The 22,993-nt window shown below is 36.0% G+C and overlaps 1 protein-coding gene across 2 annotated transcripts in view; it reads right to left on the reverse strand.

Annotated features, from left to right (window-relative positions):
- Window positions 1–427: 427 nt before the first annotated feature.
- The window catches only part of LOC148954324 (E3 ubiquitin-protein ligase RNF10), a 205,488-nt gene continuing 182,922 nt past the window's right edge, over window positions 428–22,993 (reverse strand). For both annotated transcript variants that reach the window (XM_089086248.1, XM_089086249.1), the window contains 4 exons: window positions 15,506–15,680; window positions 10,739–10,853; window positions 7,647–7,854; window positions 428–571 (listed from right to left, as the gene is read on the reverse strand). In XM_089086248.1, the coding sequence (XP_088942374.1) occupies window positions 495–571; window positions 7,647–7,854; window positions 10,739–10,853; window positions 15,506–15,680 (575 nt within the window). In that variant the 3' untranslated portion in view covers window positions 428–494. The remainder of the gene's footprint in view (window positions 572–7,646; window positions 7,855–10,738; window positions 10,854–15,505; window positions 15,681–22,993) is intronic.

Below are 22,993 nucleotides of genomic sequence, written 5' to 3' on the forward strand. Positions count from 1 at the left end.
CTGGGGCATAACTTACAACCCTTGCCCTGAGGGATGTCAGGGGGGATGGTGTCATTTTCAAAAATATAATTATTGGACGCTTAAACTTCACTGAACAAAACGGCTATCTCAAAAATTTGATTGGATGTGTTTGGGGAAATGAAGGGCGTGAGTCAACTTCTTCTATACAGAGTACCCTGGTCCAAGAAAACAAAAAATAAATAAATACATTGTGCCCACTTCGCTCTTTACTTAGGCAGCGCTATTCCGCTGCCTATGATTACAGTGTAATTCGAGGTTTCATTGACAGTGACAGTGAATTGACGATTGACAGTGACAATGACAGCATAGGAAGGGACTATTAGCCATTTAAACAATCAGATTTCATTTTCGCCGTCCTAAGTACTTCAAACGAAAACCTAATAAAAAGCCTTGAGCTAAACGAAAATAAAACCAAATATTCTAGTTTAATTCGTCCTCAAACACAAGTAACATCATATTTGTATTGCCATTCGTTAAAAGCCAGTACTGAAGAGCAATTTCTTCGATTTATTCTTCTTCTTTCTAGAGGTGCTTGAAGATTCAGCAGGACCTGCAAAAAAAGCAAACCGTTACTAAATATGCGGAAAAAAGAAGACAGAGAAGTTCAGAGGATTCTGTTACTCCCGCTGGCATCTAGCATCTCATTGGAAATAAAGATGGTAGCATGAAAAAATGTTATTAGTAAACGCAAAGCCAATAAGCCAGCAACTTGAAGTCAGAATTTTTTAGCACAATTATGAATTCATTATGGTAAAGAAGGTAAAGAATATGGCATTGGATTTCACAGTCTCTACCAGCGGTGCTGATTTCCATTTAATGGCATTTCAGCCTGAAAGTGCCAGCCATCCTGTGCTTTTTTGTTGTTGGTCAGTTGGGGGGTCAGCCATCCTGTGCTTTCGCACACCCTTCCTGTTTACCTTCCCCAGATTTCTCCAGGTAGCCAATTAGAACTGGGTCGACTCTGGCTGAGCTTATAGGATCATGCCACTGATCCTCGTTTCAAACCAAATAACCAGTGACACCACCACTTGAACCCTGTCCTCACGGTCAAAGAATTCCCGGTTTAGCGTTCTAACCACTTGGCTAGGGCGGTTTCTAAGGCTAGTATGCTACTTTAAATGCTAGTGTATTTCTTAAATCAATAAAAAAACCCACTGATCCTCGTTCCAAACAAAATGACCAGCAACACAATGACTCGAACCCCTGTCCTCACGGACAAAGAATTTCAAGTTTACTGAGCTAACCAATGGGCCAGGCCAGCTCCTAGGACATTCATTACCTTCGGATTAAATACCGGAGAGACTTACTTTTGTATTAAGCATGGGCACTCTTCTGTTTTTCGGAAGAAACAGAAAAAAAATTAACAGGGCTTGAATGAAACAGAACAGAAACGGAACATATCAGTCAAGAAGACCTGTTCCTGTTCTGTTTATTGGTAAAAACAGAAAACAGCAGTTTTTGTAAAAAAAAAAAAACTGTTTAAACAGCTCTTTTATTAACACTTAAAGCTTAAAGAAAGAAAAGTGTAGGTGATAAGTTTTGGTTTATTATCACAAAGAATAACAATAGCATCATTTGTTCAATTCTCAAAGCTTATCTCTTAAAAACATGCATGTTTCTAGTGTTTTGGCCATTGTTCGGGCATACTGCTTTCGCGTGAAATAATTGGCGATCAAAAATGCCGGTTCGCTCGACACACTAGTAGTAGGTACGCTAAGATGACTTAGAGCAATATCTAACAGTTCCGGAAACATTTCTTCGTTTTGAGTCCAGGAAATAAATGGGTTTCCAATGTGAAAATATTAGTTTTTTGTCTCTCATTAATTTCTCGTCAGAGTTGCCACTTGCCACGAGTAGTGCTTTTCTCTAAGAGTAACACTTTTGAAAAAGCGTAGCACTATTGCACCACTTTTCACGCAAAAAAGAACAGTTTTTCTAAAAAAAAAAGGTGAAAAACTTTCTGTGCGCACAAACATGGCCATCCTTTTTTTCTTTATGGTTATTTTCCTGTTCATTTTTCCAAAAATGGGCTATTATGTTTATACAGTATCTCCTCGAACTTCCCGGAAATGCAAATTAGTTATTAGAGACATTTCGGTACTAAAGTAATTGTCTTCGTCAATTTATGCAGTCAGCTCAAAATCATTAGTGCTTAAGCAGGCCCCATAGTTATTTCTGGAGGGGGTAGTCTCCCCCCTCCAGACCTTGCTTTGCCCCTTACCCTATCCTGATGTTCGGAAATTATCTTATGAAAACTATGAAAGAAGAATAATGCAAAGAAAAAAAGACACTTCTTAAAACAGCCTATTAAGATTATTTATTTCCTAGCGAATGTATGTCAGGACAAATGAAAAGAAAAGGCATGGTTTGAGGGTAGTTTGTATATTCTGACGGAACTGTTTACTAGAAAATACTGTTCTAGGCCACATACTGAAATCATTCATTGATTCAACTCATTCATTTGGCAAATAAGTAAAATGAAATTTCTGAAATTCTGAATATCAAAGAGACTTAGACCCTTTGCTACATAATAGTTTCTTTAATCATTCCCTTCTCTCGAATTGGTTTTCAAAAGGATGCCAATATAAGGAGATAAGCACTTTTTGACAGCTTATTTCCAAAACTTCGGTCGCTTTGCGGCATAAAATAATTTCTCCAACTCATACAGTTGCTCTACTATAGATTAAATAAAAAAAAACAAGCTTTTTCAACTGAAAGTCAGGAGCAACATTAAAACTCAGACGAACAGAAATTATTCCGCAAATGAAGGGGTTGCCCCCTCCTCAATACCTTGTTCTTCACTCTTAAGTTCTTAGCACTTATAAAAAAGAATCATATTGTAATTAAACAGCCCTCGTGTTTCAGAAGTCGTTCTTAAAAAATTGACACACAGTCAAACTTAAGCGTAAAGAACAAGGTATTGAGGAGGGCGTAACTTCATATACGGAAGAATTTCTGCTCGTTTAGAGTTTTAATGCTGCTTCTTACTTTCAGCAGAAAAAAGCTTGTTTTTTAATATTTAATTTCTGATCATTTTTTAAATAATACCGGTAAATCTGGCTCACCCTTCATAAAAAATTGCCTCCCCTCACGGGAAATTCCTTCGTGGAAAGTTACTCCCACATAAAACACCGCCCCTCCACAATTCCTCCCAGATAATTCCAACCTCGCTGAAATCCCCTCGCAAAATTTATCGCAGAAGATTCAGCCTGAAATATTCTCCTTAGCATACTTTCATTTGAAAAAGACTAAGTACTAATCATTTTTTCGATTACTCTGGAAACCCCCTCCCTTTCCCTGGAAATTATTTCCCAGAAATCCAAACACGCTGAAATCCCCCCCCCCCGAAAATTCCAATAGAACATCTCCATATGCAAAATTGAGTAGGCAAAGAGAAAGTAAGACAAAGAAAAAGAAGTTCGTATAGAAATTGTCAAATCCCACCAGTGTAAAATTTCCTTTGGAAGGTTTACCCCTGGAAATTTCCCTCCATACGGAATGTTATCCTTATGGAAACTCAACCTAAGCACAAAATCCCCCCTCCCCTCTGAAAAATATCTGTATACTTCTCAATAACAAATACTATACGTAAGTAATGGCCACGTTTTTATAACGATATTGGGAACAATGGGTTTGGGGGGGGGGGGGGCTAGTCGCCCTCCACTCTTTCTGGTCACTCCAATCTTTTTGGGCTCTAGAACATTTAGTTTTTCTTTCAAATAAACCCTTTCCCGATGTTCCAAAACCATTGGTTCGATATGATCCCCCGTGAAAAAAAACTTCTGAAAAAATACAGAATTTCACATTTTTGCAGCTAGAAGCTTGAAACCTCTACAGTAGGGTTCCATGAAATTTTGAATTTGATGGTGTGATTTTCATTAAGATGCTTTGAACTTTAGGGAGTGTTTTCCGCCTTTTTCGAAAACATGGCAAATTTTCAAAAATCAAGCAATTTTCTCAGGCTCGTACCCCTTCATGTTTATATATTCAATCTTATATATTTAAGTTGATATAAAAGTTTGATATTGTTAACACTTCAAATTTTTGTTTTAAGAATACGAGTCGGCATGCTTTTGATTATTCGGGCCTGTTTTTGCCGTCCAATTCCCAAAGGGAAAGCCATCGGAAACTCTGGACTATTTCCCTATTTCAAAAGTGTATGCATAAGAAAAATGCACTTTTCGCCCCCTCCCCCAAGATTTTATAAATTTGCGCTACTGTATTTATGAAAATTAATGGAAGAAGAAAACTTTCATTAATGAAAGAAGAATTAATGAAAGAAGTTTCATCAAGTTTAGTCCTACCCATGAAAAATTACGCACCTGAGAAAATTTGCCTGATTTTCGAAAAAAGAGAGAAACACTCCCTAAAAGGTATAGAACCTTAATGAAATTCACACCATAAGATTCAACGTATCAGAGAACCCAACTGTAGAGGTTTCAAGCTCCTATCTACAAAAATGTAAAATTTTGTATTTTTTGCCAGAAGAAAGATCACGGATGCGTGTTTATTTTATTTTTTTTTTCCCCAGAGGTGATCGTATCGACCCAGTGGTCCTAGAATATCGCGAGAGGACTCATTCGAACGAAAATTTAAAGTTCTAGTGCCCTTTTTAGGTGACAAAAAAAATGGAGGGCAACTAGGCCCCCTCCCACGCTCATTTTTCCCCAAAGCCCCCGATCAAAATTTTGAGATAGCCATTTTGTTCAGCATGATCGAAAATATGATAATTATGTCTTTTAGGATCACTTCCCCGGGGGAAGGGCTGAAAGTTATGAGCTTTACCCAATGTTTACATATAGTATTGGTTATTGGGAAGTATAGCCTACAGACGTTTTCAGGAGGACTTTTTCTAGTAGTGGGGAGGTCAGGGGTTACGTGAGAGGATCTTTCCATGGAGGAAGTTTTCATGGGGAAGGGACATTGCTATGAAGAGGGCGCCGGATTTCCCAGCATTATTTAAAAAACGATCAGAAATTAAATACAAAAAAAACAAGTTTTTCAACTGAAAGTAAGAAGCAACATGAAAACTTAAAACGAACAGAAATATTACGTATATGATTGGGTTCACCCCCTAGTCAATACCTCACTCTTTACGCCAAAGATTTTTTAGGACTTTCATAAAAGCTATTTATTCTAATTAACGGCCTTTGTGATTAAGGGTCATTTTTAAAGAATTGGAATAAATATTCGAACTTTAGCGTAAAGAGCGAGGTATTGATTAGGGGGCAAACCCCCTAATATACGTATTAAAAATATATGAATATAGAAGTTCGTTACGTAAGTTAATTCGTAAGTTAGTACTAATAAAAACGTTCGTAAATAAAATTGAACAACTTTCGAGGAAGCCATTTAACCAAATAAAAGTAAAATTAATATACAAACTTTGTTTTAATTATTCATGTACGGTGAGCCAAAATCAAAACCTGCATTAATTTAAAAACGTTCAAAAATTAAAAAAAAAACAAGTTTTTTTTTTAACTAAAAGTACGGAGCGACATTAAAACTTAAAACGAACAGGAATTATTCCGTAAATGAAAGAGGCTGTCCCCTCTTCAACTCCTCGCTCTTTACGCTAAAGTTAGACTCTTTCTCACAACTATATTTTTTAAAACAATAAAAAACTTCAGCGTAAAGAGCGAGGCGTTGAGGAGGGGACAGCCCCTTTCATATACGGAATAATTTCTGTTAGTTTAAGTTTTAATGTCGCTCCTTACTTTCAGTAAAAAAAAACATGTTTTTTTTTTATTTAATCTGGCGCAAGGTTGATATGGCTAGTGCACGATCTGTGGATGAAGGATGACAGACTGCCGAAGAAGTTACTAGAAGACTAAAGTCAATCTTACTTTTCCGTTGTCTCACCTATTACGAAGACATAGAATGGAAGGAAAAAGTTAGTTTTTGGTAACTTTTGTCAAACCTAGAATGAACCCAAAATTTTGGACTTATAATTAGGCTGTAAAAAACTCTCAGGTATGGCATATGCGTGTTTATCCCCACCCAACCTTCATGTCCAAATTTTTCGTTGTTTTTTTTCTCTTTTGTCTTTTTTTTCAAATTACTGCTACACCTTTGTTTACTGTCGTATTGCGTCGGGTACAAATAAATAATCAAGTTAATTAATAGTGCAATAATAAAAACATAGCTCAGAAGCAAAATCTCTTTTTTCTTCTCTCATAACTGTTTTGGAACCTCAAGACAAGACAAACTTGAACAAGACAGAAGAGAAGCTCAAGCGATTTCTGCTTCAAGAAATTCTACAGCCATCTAACATCCCAGTGAAAACCAATGGCATCACTAGTACAAGTGTCATTGGTTTTTAGGCTTTAATATATATTTGTACTAGTCATATACAAAAAACTAATATTATTTTAACAAAAAGCAATGAGCGTCTTCAAAGTCTTATTTTCTATAATCAGTAGGTGTCCGTACCAGCGAGCAACCGCAGTCTGTGTGTTCGAGGTCATCACAGAGTATACGTTTTTTATGCCTGAAGCCTGAGCATTTCTCATTACGGAGATTGCATACCGTCGTTAGGTTTCATTAGATGCTGCCAAATTTTATACTCAGTTTCTAAGCAGACCTGGTTTTTCTAACGATGGATCAGATGAAACTCTCCAGATTTTATATTATCTTTATGTGTGTTTGTGTGTGTCAAGGGGGGGGGGGGTAAAGGGACTTTTTTTTGTGTTATGCGCTAAAGTTTTTTTTTAATTTTTTTCTCCCTATCGTACGATAAGCTATTTTGCTAGTCGAATTATATCTAGACTACAACCACACAGAAAAACAAAAATTATTTTACTATAATTCTAAAGCAAAATGTATGCTTTAATTTCATTGGTTTACGCCTGCGAGTCATTTCTATAATCCAATCTGAAAGAGAAGCCGACAACCCAGCCAAATCTTCTCAACAGCTGATTGGTTCCTATGTAAAAAATTTCAGCCAGTAAAAACCTAATTTCTTTTAGTGATAAGATTTTTTTAACCTTTATATTATGTGCTACAACTTAAATCTTTTCGTTTCCATATTTAATAACCCCAGTAAACTTAGGAGGCATTCGATTCAGTTTCTTCTACTTTAGCATAATGGGATAATCTTTTCATATCTACGACTGAAATATTTTATAATCAAATGAAATGAGACAAAAATGGGTGGATTAATTTTGAGCTTTCTAATATAGGAGGGGGGGGCACTCTTGCCATACTTATTAAATGGTTTGTTGTATTTTCCATTTTATTTCAAAGTAGTCGTTCGTAAAAATAAATACTTAATTTTTGTTACTTTATATTCAAAAAAAAAAATACGTTTGTGCGAATAGTAGCATTTCATCTGCTTTTTTTGTTACGGTTTTATCATATGTCAAATAAAAAATACAGGTACATCACATTCAAACTACGAGTATGCCACAAGATTTTCAAAAATTTCAACAAATATTTAAAGCTCACATGCGAATATTCGCATAAAACAACAGCGGGCTTCAAATCGATCTGGTTCGATTGTTTCGTTAGTTTCCACATGCAAATCAACAAGAATTCGATTCAACAGACACACATGCTCCTGTAAGATTCACATCCCATTAAAATGGCCTTTAAAACTTTATAGGCTAAAGAAAAGAAAAAAGTACCTTTTGAGCCTTCTTGAACAGCTTTGTCCAATGCAGCGCTTAATGCTGCTGATAAAGACATAGCTTCCGGTGGTTGATACTCAATTCCAACACCAGACGGTTCCTCATCCTCAGACTCCCATGCCTTTGATCGTGGTTGAGGTGTTGCCACACTCCGCTTAACTACAGGCCAAGAAGGTGAAGGCTTGAGTTTTCCTTCCCGAAGAGTCTATGGAAATAATAGGGGGTTCAATTAGTAAAACAAACACACTGATCAAACTAGATAAAAATATCGTGGTTGATGAGCAGAAGATACTGATCATAATAAACACAAGAAGATACCGGGTAAAAACAGGGAGGTGAGATAGATCTAACACAGCATTTTATCAGTGAGAATCAGGCCAATTAAATTAAAAACAAATTGAATATAAAATAAACAAGTTACTTTCAAACACATGAAAAGAGCAATGTTGCAAATTACTACTACTAACATCTCACTGCAGCACCAAGCCGTCTAACGCCAACACAGCTGCACATGCTCCTCCTCCATCCCAATATATTCAAAGCCTCCCCCTTTACAACCTCGCAGGAAATTCCCATTTCCCTTAAATCTTCCCTGACGACATCCTCCCACCGCAACCAGGGACGACCTACTTTTCATTTGGTCTTATAGGGTTGGCCGACAAGAGAAATCTTTGGCAATATGTCATCCTTCATCCGCAGAACGTGCCCTAGCCATCTCAATTGTTCTTTCATTATAAGCCTAGAAAAAGGGGATGAACTAAACTTCCGTACAGCTTACTGTTTGAGATACGGTCAGTCTGTCGGGTATCCAAAACAATCCGCAGCGGACTTATCGTCCTATTCTTCTTAGCCTTTTTCAAGTGTGAAAAAATGACCTGGGCCTTGACTATTCTACTTTTAAATATCTTCACCACATCCAGCATCATCACTAATAATACAATCTAGGTAAGCAAAGCTGCCCATTTGATCGATCTTCTTGGAATCCAACATCACCTTTTCACCAGGACAAAGTCCCTCAAAATGATCCATATAAATTTGCGTAGAACACAACCCTGCTTAACTCCTGATTTAGTACGAAACCAGCTACTAGCCTCATTTCCAACCCTAGCCGCAGTAATGTTATTCTCGAACATAGCACTAGCCACTTTAATGTATTTGTCTGGTATGACATATAAGGATAAGATCTTCACTAAAGCTCTTCTATCAGCTGAATCAAACGCTTGCTCATAATCCATAAAACTGAGGACTAAACATGTTTGATGACTCAGGCACTTCTCAGTGATTAATTTAAGAGTAAAAATTTGATCTTTACATCCTATACTCTTCCTAGAATCACACAGTTTTGCCTCTTAAAATTTTATCAACAGAATCTCTAAGCCTAAAAAGTATCATCATACTAAGTAATTTGCTACCTACTGAAACCGGGCTAATTCCTCTATAATTACCACATCCACTCTTGTCACCTTTCTTATAGAGGGGTTTAATTAGAGTTTTTCTAAAGTCGCTAGGTATTTGGCCTTTTTCAAAAATCATATTCAGAAACTTCAGAAACTTCTTTCTAACCTCATAAACAATATTTTGAAAACTCATTTACCAAACTATCAGCACCTGGACCTTATTATTTTTTAGTGCTTTTAGTACTATTACTAGTTCTTCCTCGCAAAATAAATCTTCCTTCACATCCAAGGTGTCACAAACTTTTTCTTTCTTTTCTATATCCTTTCCTGTAGCTCTATCACGGTTCAGCACATTCTCAAAATGTTCTACCCATCACAAAACAAATCTTCCTTCACATCCAAGGTATCACGATTTTTTTCATTTTCCTCTATTTCTTTTCCTGCAACTCTATCTCGGTTTAGCACAGTCTCAAAAGGTCCTCCCCATCTCTCTTTAACTCTTTCCTTATCACTAATTATGGCCCTGTTCCTATCTTTAACTGGGACAAGTCTAGATTAAATATTCCCTCTCAATTTATACGTTATTATTCTGCTCTTCCACGCTTTTAATAAATCAAAGAACTAAAACAGTTTTCCAACTGTTCCCTAGCTGAGATTCATCTCTATCCATCCACAGAATCACATTTTAGAAAAATGCTTTACATGGTTATTTTATATTGAAAATACATTGGATATCAGTTGAAAGTTGTTGGAAAAAAAGGACAATTTCCCTTTTTGTCATACAAGTTACTTCTCCAAGATAAAGTCTGAGTCATATCATAATCCTGGCTTCATGAATAGATATATGTATTTTGGCCTTTTGATGCGAGTTACAGCTGCAGGCTCATCGCAAAATCGCTTGTTTTATATGCCTCAAATTATTCTTAGAAAGATTTTAGGATGAGATTTATTTGAGATTTTTATTTTTCTATTTCATAGTAAAGTTGACTAAAATTATTTTTAGCATATTTTGGGATCTTATTCTCATGATACTTATCTTTGAATTTCCTAATAGCTTCGTTGGTTTTTCTTCCTTAACATTAACAGGCTATTCATGATTAAACAATTTAAGAATGTTGAAACTAAATAAGGAAACATAAGAATTCAAGCTAAGAAAAATGTCGTTAACTTAAATGAGGTATAGAAATTATTTTTAGTAGATTTTGGGGCAATTTTTTTTCAAAAGTTACTTTTATTTTCAGTTTCTTAATAACTCTAATGGATGGCAATTCTCTTATTTTCTTAACATTAAAACGAAATTTTTCATAATTACACAGATTAGGAAGTGTTAGAAATCAGCATGGAAAGCTGAAGCCAGTTAACAGTAATTGCTTTCGATCTCTTTTGGGACAAAATTATTTATGAAATTATAGAGTGAAACTGGCATTTTCAAAAATAACGAGAATTTGTATATATGTTATTTTCAGAAATAAAGAAAAATTTTAAATTTGGATCTCCTAAGAGATTTCGTTGAATACCCCTCCTTTTTTCTTAACACTAACAGTGATCCTTGTACGGCTATCCATTGTACATTCCTTTGCAAATTTCAATTTTTTCATTTTATTTCCTTTTTTGGGACATTTTGATGTACTGTAGCTATTAGTCCAATGGCTTATTGTGCGAGAGCGCTGAAATAGAACAAAATGGAGGTACCTGAGCAAAAGAAGGGCTACTGCTTGAGGAAGCCCCACCCCAAACAGATTCCTGTGCCGAAGATACCTCTATTTCACTTTGACATTCTGGAACAAGAGAAGGGCCTGGCTCATCTCTAGAACAAAAAAAAATCCTTACTTTTGGCTTGTTAAAAAATTACTCATTAAACATTCATAATTAGTGCTAGTGTGATTAGATTCGATTGAATCCAACACAATAAATGAAAGTATGGAAATATAAGAAGTAATGAATAAAACGTTTAACTAAGACAGTCAATAAAATAAACTAAAAAAAGCTCGAGTATGTTGGGTTTATCTCTGGAAACAATTATCAACAGAAGAAAAGAAAGAAAACTCTAATTATAAAAAGAATTACTTTCTTTCTTTTTTTGGAAATAACCCCTATATTTTACTTTCTCGCTTCATATTATCTTGATATGTTCCTTTCTTGTATCTTTTAGTCGATTATTCTACGATTTTCTTTCTTTTTTTCCGGTGATAGAGGCTTTCAAATACATAGCCGAAATATTTAGGCCTTTTTAGTTTATTTTGTTCTCTATCTTAGTCAATAAAATGCTTTAAATAGCTTTATGTGTTACTTATATATTTATATACTTTCATTTTATTTATTAATAGAAAGGCAGTGTAGTCTAAGAAATTGTTTACTAGCCCAACGGATGGTTGACAGTCCTGACATAAGTGTACACAGTCCAAAGAGTAAGGGTAACATATAGGAGTGGAACTGGCACTGGTACCGACAAAAAAAAAAACCGTCAACGCAATCTAGCGCTTGGCGTTTCTTTGTATTTTTTGAGTGTAATAATTAAAAAATTAATTTAATTGGTGCAGTTGGTAAAATTAGTGTAGTAATAAGTGTCTGATCTCGCTACTGACAGAAAGACAATTTTAAAGCTTATACTAAGAAACGCCGAACGTCAGATGGCGTTGATGTTTTTTCAACACTATCGTCAGTTTTCACTCTTAAGTTTCCCATACCCTTTGTCACGATTCGCAGCTATATTGTCAAATAGGTCACGATCAGAGTCAAATATCACAGTCAATCCTGTCACAATTACAGTCAAACATACAGATCAAACATTAACAGTTAAACCGATCATAGTCAAATATCGCAATCACAAGTCCAGTAGGCAAAGACAAACAGTTCAGTCACAATCAAATAGGCAGAGTGAAATATCACAGTTGAACAGGCCATAGTCAAATACCATAGTTGAAGAGGCGAAGTCATTAAGTCCTTTAAGCATTACCACCACATTCGCCAAGAACCTTTATCACCCTCTAAGACAATTCTCCCGTTCTTGCATTAGGAAATTCATATGCGAACTATTTTACAATGTTACCTAATAACGGAGTCATGTCTGACGGAACTACAGTCTTCATTTCGGATACTTTTATTAAATTTTTTTTCTTTCGATTGAGTTTATGAGAAGTATCTTCTTCTTTATTTTTACTTTATTTCCTTTTTTTCGTTATTAGTTACTAATTAGTTATATAGTAAAGTGCATATAGCTCCCCTCCTAACAGTGTTGTTTTCACTTTTCTTCGGGGTAATAGCTGTTGGGGCAATTTTGCATTTTGTCAGTAACAAAATCGACTGGTAAATGAAAAACAAAGAAGAAAAATAATAATAGAAAACCAAAAGATAGAACAATAACAAGGATCATTTTCAACCAGAGAATGGCTTATTCACGACCTGAAAATTATCTCGTATTCTTTTTGTTTAATTTGTTCTTCTTTGTTGTTCAATCAGCATGAATAGCCAGTGTGGTCTTAGATTCTACTTAAAAATGAATTCACTAAAATTAACTCATATTTTACTATGCATCACAGATCGACAAACTTCGCCGCTTCCATCTTTCCACTAGCCTTGTAATGATCGGCGGCTTCAAGCAGGCAAAAAGACAATAGGTATTAAGTGCCCCTGAAAACAAATCGTCACCAGAGCACCTAACATAATTTTTGTTTAGTTTCAAAATCCTATGAGTTTGCAATCATATTTTTTTTTTTTACTTCTTTGCAAAATCCATTTTGATGTCCAAATCACGATCAATAGTTCAATAAGGTATTGCGATTAATTTCAATCAGCTATGTTGAACGTGAAATAAGACGATGTGCAAGCCACAAACCTCCAAACAAGTAGCAGGATCTTATAGCAGAAGCAGCAGTAAAAGATTGGAAACCGAATAATCACCCTAAACTATGTTCAATGAAGGAATTTGAAAACACCTATGCCTTACTAGCCAAGCCTTTGACATTGATAGTCAATCAGAGGCTCGGTGAACAAGCATTTCTCATTGCACGGAAGCAATTCGATGTTCGCGTATTTCTAAAAATTAAAGGATCTAAAATTTGCAATCAGCTGAGACCTATATCAAGCCCAACGAACTCTCCTAATTTTACAGAATCTTTAGTCTACTGATAATTTCTTTCACCGTCGAAAGTTTCACCGTCACCTACTCCTACTACTACTACAAACTCACTGCAGCACCAAGCCACCTGGGGCCAACAATGCTATGCACGCTCCTCCTCCATCCCAATTTCTTAAGTGTTCCTCTTTAAACCCTCCCAAGAAGTTCCCATTTCCCTTAAGTCTTTCCTTATGACGTCATCCCACCTCATTCGGAAACGGCCTGCTTTTTCGTTTAGCTCTAGACGGTTGGCCGAAAAAGACGATTTTTGGCAATCTGTCATCCCCGATCCACAGAATGTGTCCTAGGCATCTCAACCTTTCTCTCGTTATACCCCTAGAAAGTGGGATTGAACTACATTTTTCGCAGAGCTTACTGTTTGAGATACGACCAGTCAGTCGGGTACCCATCGTCGCTTGACTCGTACCAATATGGTGGCCTCTTATGATGCAATTGCCTATTCAGTGCAACTTTACCACTTAGCAGTTAAACGGTTAGAGCTGAGAAACGCTTTTGTCTATTTATTTCTTATAGACTACCGAAAGGCTTTTGATTTAATCCATTTTCTTGCAGCTCACGATCTTAAGGCCATGGGTACACGTAAGTCCACTCTCGTATCAGTAGTTGATTTTATTACAACAACTGTATCGAGAATTTTGCAACCTTTTCCGTGTGATGTCGAGTCAGAATTGACGGAAATTAAATGTAGTGTACCACAGTCCGCTAAACTAGCTGCTTTGATTTTCCTTGCTGTTATCAATTACGTCCCTTCTTGTTTCAATGATCGGTTCAGATACTAACCTTCTAAAACGCGATTTCTCCTGCACCCCGCTCTCCTGTTAACTCTGCTACCACCTTAGGGATCATATTTAATATTGACTGATCGTTCGCTATTCATGCCCAAGAGGTGTTAGAGAAGGGGAACTGTGCTTTGTGGACGTTAATGGCAATGCACTCAAACAACTTGGCTCACATACAACCACTATTAGTAAGCGACCCCCAAAACTAGGCTCACGCAAAAATACTATTAAGTGAGTCCAACAACTTTGCTCTCATACAACCTATTAGTAAGTGACTCCAAAAAACTTGGTTCATTTAAAACAACTATTGGCATGTTATCTACGAGCTTGGCTCACGCAAAACCACTTTTGTTAAGCGACTCCAAAAAACTGGCTCAAATATATGCACTATTGGTAAGTGACTGCGAGAACTTGGCAAGAAGTTTAAGAATCACACTTTCTCCTTTGATTGACATGAGAAACATATGACACATAAATTTGCTTTGACTATCTTTCCATTTTGAAAAAAGGTCCACTTTTCTAGGATAGTTATGAACCGTAAGTAAAGTGAGTAACTTCAGTAAGTGAACCCTAAAAACCCATTAAATGAATATTTTTCACACCTGTTCAAAAATAAGTTAAAAGAGATGGTGGAAGCCAAGAATTGGGGCTTTTAATAATGAAACATGTTAAGAAAACAGTTTTTACTTCATAATATACAGCATAATTGTAGTCAACACATTCCGACTAAGATTCCACTCTACTTTACCCCTCGCCTTAATTGGCAAATATATAGCCCAAATTATATGTTTCCAATATGTTTTCAGTCTCTTGATTTCGTCAACTTTGATTCAATGTATGGGTAGACGGATTTAAACAAGAGTGGCAATGCATGGGAAATGCATAATTCGGGCTATATCTTTACATATTAAGGAGGTTAGGAGTAAAGTATACCCCTCAACAGCCCCAATTCAAGGCTTATACCAAAATTATGTATTTTAGCGTTAAACGTAAAAGCTATCAAGAAAGTTACGAAATTTTTGAAAAATAAAGGCGAAACACTAACCAAACATCTTCTTTAATTTTCAAGTCAAACTACATTTATTTAGAGTCAAAAGAATTATCTTAATTCTAAATGTTCTTAATCTTCATCTCAGCACATTTTTTGGGTCTACAAATTCACCTTTTCCTTTATTTTAACTTTTATGAAGATACGAAAGTATGCTGAGGCAATGAAAATATGACGAGCCCCCCAAAAATACTATTTTAAAAAAATACCAGATAAAAATAAAAAAGAAGAAGCTGGAATTGAAATTCTGAAAAAAAGATGAATGTAAAGAAAAAAAAAGAAAAAGTGACCCATTTTTCATAATGACAGTGATAACAAAACCGAAAACTAAAACAAAAATACAGGCACAGCCGGCACAGGCAACATTTATATTTTGGTTTAAGTTAGACTTAACCGAACTTACAGCTATAAGTTTCAAGCTTATCAGGGACAAAAGGTTATTGGCCCATTTGGAGGGTTGCCCTAGGCTAGAAGGCACAGACAAAATTTCTTACCCAGGTTGAAATTCATCCCGTGAGCAGTATGGGAAATGAAGAGAAGAGTCAAGCTTGACGTTAAGTTTAGGGTAGCGACCCAGTTTCGCTTCTTCTTCAATTTGAATTCGACGCTCTCGCCTTTTTTCCTCACGGTCTTTACGTCGTCGGCGATGTTCGCGTTCAGCCAAACGATCTTGAAAATACAAGCGCATAAAAACCAAAGATAAAATCAAAAAAAAAAAGAAAAAGAGAAGAACTAAAGATAAAGCATCAAGAAAGATACGTAGTGCATAAATTGTATCTAACAGAAGGGGGTTAGAGGGTGATTTTCACACGCTTTGGAAGATTTTACACTGTGGAGCTCCTTATCTTTCCCTGAAAAAAAAATAAATACTTTGTTTTTTCGTTAACCGAACTAAATTCATCATGCCACACAGCAATCTATCAGTTGACTAAATCCGTCATACCACAGCATTGTGCCAGTTAGGGTTGTAAAACTTTGATTTTTCCTTGCAACGAGTTCCATACTTTTACATCGAGGGAGGTTGTTTTAATGCACACCCCTCTTTTCTTGACAAAGTTAGAACGTTATGACTACTTGTACTTTTCCACCGAAAAAAAAAATTCCGGTATCCTCTTCTCCTCCCCTCAAATAATGACTGTCCTCACCAGTACTCATAATCCGTTTTTCCATTTTTTTTTTTTTTTTTTTTTTTTTTTGTCATGGTTTGCTAGTGGGACTACTGTGAGCAAAATACTGGGGGCGGAAAGAAAAAAGAGAGACCGCAATCAATGACTGTATCATGGGGGAGTCATAATTATTGGAAGGTGCATAGGGATTTTGAAATCCACCCTACCTCCGTGCTGTTTAGCTATATGAGTGTCCAGTAAGCCCTCGCCTCCGGACTGAAATTTTATAGCTTTATTTAGGCTAGCAAGCAAATCACTTTGATTTGGTGAAGGATACGACTCGACTGTCCTGTCTATACTCTTAGGGTCGTTACGACTGTTGAATCACATACCTTTGTATCGAGGGAGATTGTTTCAACGCCACTCCTCATATCTTGACAAAGTTAGAAAGTTATGACTAGTTGTACTTTTCCAACGAAAGAATATTCCGATATCCTCCTCCCCTCCCCTCAAATAATGGCTATCCTCATCAGTACTCATAATTTGTCTTTTCAATTTGTTTGCCATGGTTTCCAACTGGGAGAGAGAGTCATCATTGTTGTAAGGTGCAAAGGGCTTCTGAAGCTCACCGAGCCTCCGTACTTTTTGAGCACACGAGTGTCGGGTAAGCCCTCCCCTCTGGACGAAACTTCTATAGCTTCATACAGGCTAGCAAAGACAAATCATTCTGATTGGCACAGGACATGGGTAGACTATTCTGTCTGTATAGACAGGTAAAGCCTGAAGGGTTAAGGGATTACCCCGAGTCACCAAAACACCTTAAAAATCCAACTGCCTTCTTGTTAGGCATCCACCCTACATCAGGAGTCAACTGCAACCCGCTAGCTGATTATGGCCCACATACAGAGAAGAAATTACGCGGGGCACATGCATCGCTTGTTCTGTCACAGGTCAATATTACAAAAATGGTATTGCCTAAGCTTTATAATTCCGTGGATTTGCCTCATGTACTCATCCTAGCATCATTTTGGGCTCTCCTGACAGCCACGGATTAGAAAGAGATAAGAAAACTATTTTTCATATTTGCTAAGTTCCTTCTTCAACTTTTCAGTTGGTCTCCAAATCGTCTCTTTATGAACATATATTTGCTTGTCAACCCTATTTTTAGCATTGAAGACCTGGCCTCTAACCTGTGTAGTAAGAAGATGGAAAACCCAATAGCGGGTATTCTTTCTTGAATTGTTTGTAGTCAGTGTTGTGTAGTTTTGTGTAGAGTAATTTTTTTTTCTCTCTTTGTGCTCCATGTTTTTCACTTTGTGGGTTGATGGGAAATAAAATATTTCATTTATTCAAAACATGTACCAATTCTGTACGGTCTTGTACCTAGAGAAGCTGGGTTTTGTCCAGCAAACCTGGGTCTGACCCCCCAGAATGTAAGACTTCTTACATTTTAGAATCCTACGAATCAAAGGCTTAGTACTATGATAAAAGGATGATTTTTCAATAGCTTATACACACAAGAATGATAAATTAAGGAAAGGTACCAATTTTGGCGATCAAAAAGTCGAAGTAACCCTTTTTATTAACAACAATATGTTTATAACCCACTAATACAACAATGTAAAACGGTGGACTACAAAAAAAGAGAGAAACAAATAATTTTCGAAAAAAGCAGAGAGTGAGAAGAATTAAAAGGTGGCAATTGACTTACGTTAATATCTGACAGTCTTTTGCTTGCTACAGCAACTTTCCAAAAACACCATTGTTTCCAAATTTATGTAATTTTTTTTCTATTATACCAAGGTGGAAGAAACAGCAAAAATATACAGAAACGAAAACAATACGAATTGAAGAAAGATCTTTCTTTTTCAAAAGTGGGTAGAACCCGGAAAAATATAGAATTAAATGACAAAAACAAAAAAAAAAAAAAAAAAAAAAAAAAAAAATCCTATAAAAAATGAACAAAAAAATAAAAAACAGAGCTTTATGGTTATATTTCCCTCTAATACCAACAACTTTTAAGTAATCAGCTAAATAGTCAAACACCACAGACAGAGTTAAATATCACAGTCAAACATGGAACAATTACAGTCATTAAAGTAACAATTCCAAACACTACAGTTATACTTTTATGCTTTCAAATGTCTATGAACATTGTCATAGACAATGTTCCAATCACAGTCAAATAGTCGGAGTCAAACAGGTAAGTCACAATCAAATAGGCAGAGTGAAATATCAAAGTTGAACAAGCCATGGTCAATTACCCCAGTCGAAGAGGCAAAGTCATATATCACTGGTAAGCCCTTCAACCAATAGCAACACGTTTGCCAAGAATCTTTATCACCCTCTAAGATAATTTTTCCGTTCTTGTATTATGAAGCAAATTCGTCTCTGGAAATTTGTGTGCAAACTATTATACAGTGTTACCTAATCGCAGAGATAAGACTGACAGAACTTCATCCGTAGGTACATTATTCATTTTAAATCCTGCTATAATAAGCTTTTTTTTCATCCAAGAATGACTCTGTGAGAAATATTCTCTTTTTTACTTCTTTATTCACTATTAGTTACTTATTAGTTAAATAATTAATTGGATCCAGCTTCCCCCTGCGGGTGTTTCTTTTCACCTTTCTTTGGGGTAATAGTAGTTTAGACAATCTTGCATTTTGTCTGCAATAAAATTGATCGGTAAATCAGAAACAAAGAAGAAAAATAATAATAAAAAAACAAAAAGACAAAACAATAACAAGGATCAAGCCCTTCAAGGGGAGAGCCTTCCCATTCTTACGAAGAAGAACAAAAATGGAAGAGAGAGGGAGGAGCCGAAGCAAAGGTACTCGCATTTATCAAAATTAAGGTAAAAACCTGAATATATAAACACATAAAAAGAATTGGTTTCTATCTTACTTTTTTTAGGCAAGAAGCAAACGCATTACATCAAGCGAAAATGAGGCAACTACGGCACTACAGGCACTACAAAGCAGTGATGCTCAACAATTGTTTATATTCCTGCTTTGAAAACGTAGAACCCAAATATACTACGATTTACTTTTTTTTTCATCCGACTTCAAAAAGAAATACAATACTTTATAGCGCAGTGCACATCTGACTAACTAATAATTACTTTCACTGCTATAAACCACTGTGTTCCATAATGGTCTCACATTGGCTAAGTATGTCTATGATACAGATATCTTATCTCTTTAAACGAGCAATAATTGTGTATGTATTTATGTATGTATTTTTTCTCGAAAACAGCACCATGTATTTTTTTGGCAAATTGGCCCCCTGGGATTTTCTGGCCTTTAAAATATGATCTATATAGGTCACGAGTTTGAGAAAACTCGTTAAGAGCTTAAATTTTGGAAAAAAAATCTAGTGAAGGACGTCATATTTTTTAGCACATTTCAAGAGCATACATACATAATATTTGCCTTAGTGATGGTTGTATCGTTTTAGTGTCTCTGATGCAGGCAAATTACAGAAGGAGCATATGATCAAACAGTTCGTGGTAGCGAACTGTAAGTAAGGAGCGACCCGGCTCAATAGTAACCAAAATTCTACAAAAAAAGTTTTAATACCAATAGGTACATCAAAAGAATCAGATTTTTATTCTGATTTTAAATATATAAGTTTCATCAAGTTTCATATTACCCATCAAAAGTTACGCACCTGAGAAAACTTGCCATATTTTCTGAACAAGGGAAAAACTACCGCTTAAAAGTTACGGGGCTTTACTAGAGATTATACTATCAGATCCAAGGGCTAAAGAACCCAACTGCACAGGTTTCAAGCTCCTACTTGCGAAAATTCTAAATTTTATATTTTTGCCAGAAGAAAGATCACTGATGTATGTTTATTTGTTTGTTTCTTTTTCCAGGGGTGATCGTATCGATCCAGTAGTACTAGAACGTCGTGAGAGGGTTCATTCGAACAGAAATTAAAAGTCTTAGAACCCTTTTTAAGTGACCAAAAATTGGAGAGCAACTTGGCCCCCTCCCACGCTCATTTTTCTCCCGAAGTCACACAATCAAAATTTTGAGATAACCATCTTGTTCAGCATAGTCGAAAATCTAATAAATATGTCTTTGAGGATAACTTAATGCCCCATAGTTCCCGGGGGAAGGACTGCACGTTATGAACTTTGCCCATTGTTTACATATAGTATTGGTAAATGGAAAATATACAGACGATTTTAGGAGGGATTTTTTTTTCTAGTGGGGAGGGGGGGGGGGTCGGAGGAGGGGGTTGCGGGGGAGGATCTTTCTATGGAGAATGTTTCCTTGGGAGAAGGGACATTTCTATGAAGGAGGCGCCGGATTTCCCAGCATTATTTAAAAAAAAGATCAGAAACTAAATTTAAAAAAAAACAAGTTTTTTCAACTGAAAGTAAGGAGCAACACTAAAACTTAAAACGGACAGAAATTATTGTGTATACGAGGGGTTCGCCCCTTAATCGATACCTCGCTCTTTACACTAATCCAATTAACCGGCTTTCTATTCCAGTTAACCGGCTTTTGTGATTCAGGGGTTTGTGATTTGAGCAAAATTCGAACTTTAGCGTAAAGAGTGAGGTATGGACTAGGGGAGGGGGCGAACTCACTAATATACGTAAAAAATACGAATATAGAAGCTCGTTACGTAAGTTACGTCAGAACAAAATTTCCAGAAAGCCATTTAACCAAAAAAAAAAATTAAAATTAATATGCAAATTTCATTTTAATTACTTATGTACAGTGAGCCAAAATCAAAGCTCCATTAATTAAAAAACGTTCATAAATTAAAGAGAAAAACTAGTTTTTTAACTGAAAGTAAGGAACGACATTAAAACTTAAAGCGAACAGAAATTATTCCGTATATGAAAGGGGATGTCCCCTTCTCAACGCCTCGCTCTTTACGCTAAAGTTTGACTCTGTCTCACAACTTTATTTTTTAAAAAAATAAAAAACTTTAGCTTAAAGAGCGAGGTGTTGAGGAGGGGACAGCCCCTTTCATATACGGAATAATTTCTGTTCGTTTTAAGTTTTAATGTCGCTCCTTACTCTCAGTTAAAAAAAACTTGTTTTTTTATTTAATTAGTATTGGGACTACAAACTCGCTTTAGTCCTTCGTCATCGAAGGACTAAAGGACCAACTCAATTTAAAAACTCTTCGTCATCGGCATAACGCATAAAAGAAATGTAACGCGGGAAATACAATGGAAACTGTGTAGATTTTCCGACTTTCTTAGGAGATCAAATAAAAAAAAAACAAGTTTTTTTAACTGAAACCAAGGAGCGACATTAAAACTTAAAACGAAAAGAAATTATTCCGTATACGAAAGGGGCTGTCCCCTCCTCCACGCCTCGCTCTTTACGCTAGAGTTTGACTCTGTCTCGCAACTTTATTTTTTAAAACAATAAAAAACTTTAGCGTAAAGAGCGAGGAGTTGGAGGGGACCGCCCCTTTCATATACGGAGTAATCTTTTTTCGTTTTAAGTTTTAATGTCGTTCCTTATTTTCAGTTAAAAAAAACTTTTTATTTATTTGATTGACAAGAAAAATCATAAGACTGATGTCATATTTATGAGCAAATTCAAGAAAATAAATTACATCAATTCCGCCTTCCCCTCTCCCCAGGAGTGAACGCGTCATATTTATTTCTATGACTCGTGCAACATTACGAACGGAACATAGTTAAGTGTAAAATACCAAATGTAATCAGTCAATTTACAAAAAGCGTTTTAAGCAGTTTCATAATGCCTAGAGGACAAACGAACAACCTACACCATCAAATGTGACAAGACTAATCCGAACAGCTAAGGTGAAGGGCATTGAAAAAAATGTCTAAAGCAATGTTAAACGAAAATGAAAAACAAAGAAATATACAGTAAGAATACTTGCGTCAGCTGCAATTACGAGTCAAAAAGAAAAGTGAAGAACAAAGGAACATCCGATTCGAAGACAAGTGGCAACAAAAATTAAAACGAGTCAAAAACCAAGGTGAAGAACAAAGAAATATGCGGTTACAAGACAAGCGACAACGAGGAGTGGAACGAATGAAAAATGAGAGTGAAGAACAAAGAAATATGCGGTTAAAAGATATGTCACAACGATAACAAAGAAATATGTGGTTAGAAGATAAGCGGCAGCGAGAATTACAAGCAACAGCAAGAAAGCGAGTATCAGAACGTTTCAAGAATAAAGTGAAGAACAAAGAATTGTGCTGCAAGGATACAAGCGACAGCGAAAATCAGAACAAGTCAAAAATGAAACTGAAGAAGAAAGAAATATTACATTAGAAGAACAACACCATCACAATCTTCGACGCCAACAAAATGTGGCACAAAACACAGTACAAACCAACAAAGATTCCATAAACTACGCAATTGTTGATTACAAATCATTGGTACCCTTCGATATTATATGTATTCCCTGTGGAGCCCTCTATTTTCCCGAGGAAAGAATAGCAAACAAAGATGATTCATTTAGAGGTTGCTACTTACAACGAGAATCAATATATACAGGCCTCCCACATGCCAAGTACCGGGGCCTGGCATCAAAATCGGCTAGATAGTTCTTTTTTCTAAAACTGGCATATTGACATTTCTGGCCACAAAAACAATCTAAAAAGGTCAAAACTTTAAGATAGATTTCGTATTTTTCCCAGGGTGGTTGTATCGAAACGTTATGTTGGTGGTTGGGTATTTGAAACGTTATTGGTGAAAGAGGTTGATGGGCTTGTCGCAAGACTTATAAAAAGTTTTTGGTTTCCATGAGTGTTTTTTTTTTCTTTATGTGTAGCACTTTTTGGAGTATATGTAATCTATTTAATTTTATTTAATTTGTTTTAAATTTTTTCTTCTATTGATTTAGTGCTTAATTGAAACGTATGCA

The sequence above is a fragment of the Artemia sp. Qi Xiang Cuo genome, chromosome 3 (genome assembly GCF_049724085.1).
Source record: "Artemia sp. Qi Xiang Cuo chromosome 3, ASM4972408v1, whole genome shotgun sequence".
Taxonomy (NCBI): domain Eukaryota; kingdom Metazoa; phylum Arthropoda; class Branchiopoda; order Anostraca; family Artemiidae; genus Artemia; species Artemia sp. Qi Xiang Cuo.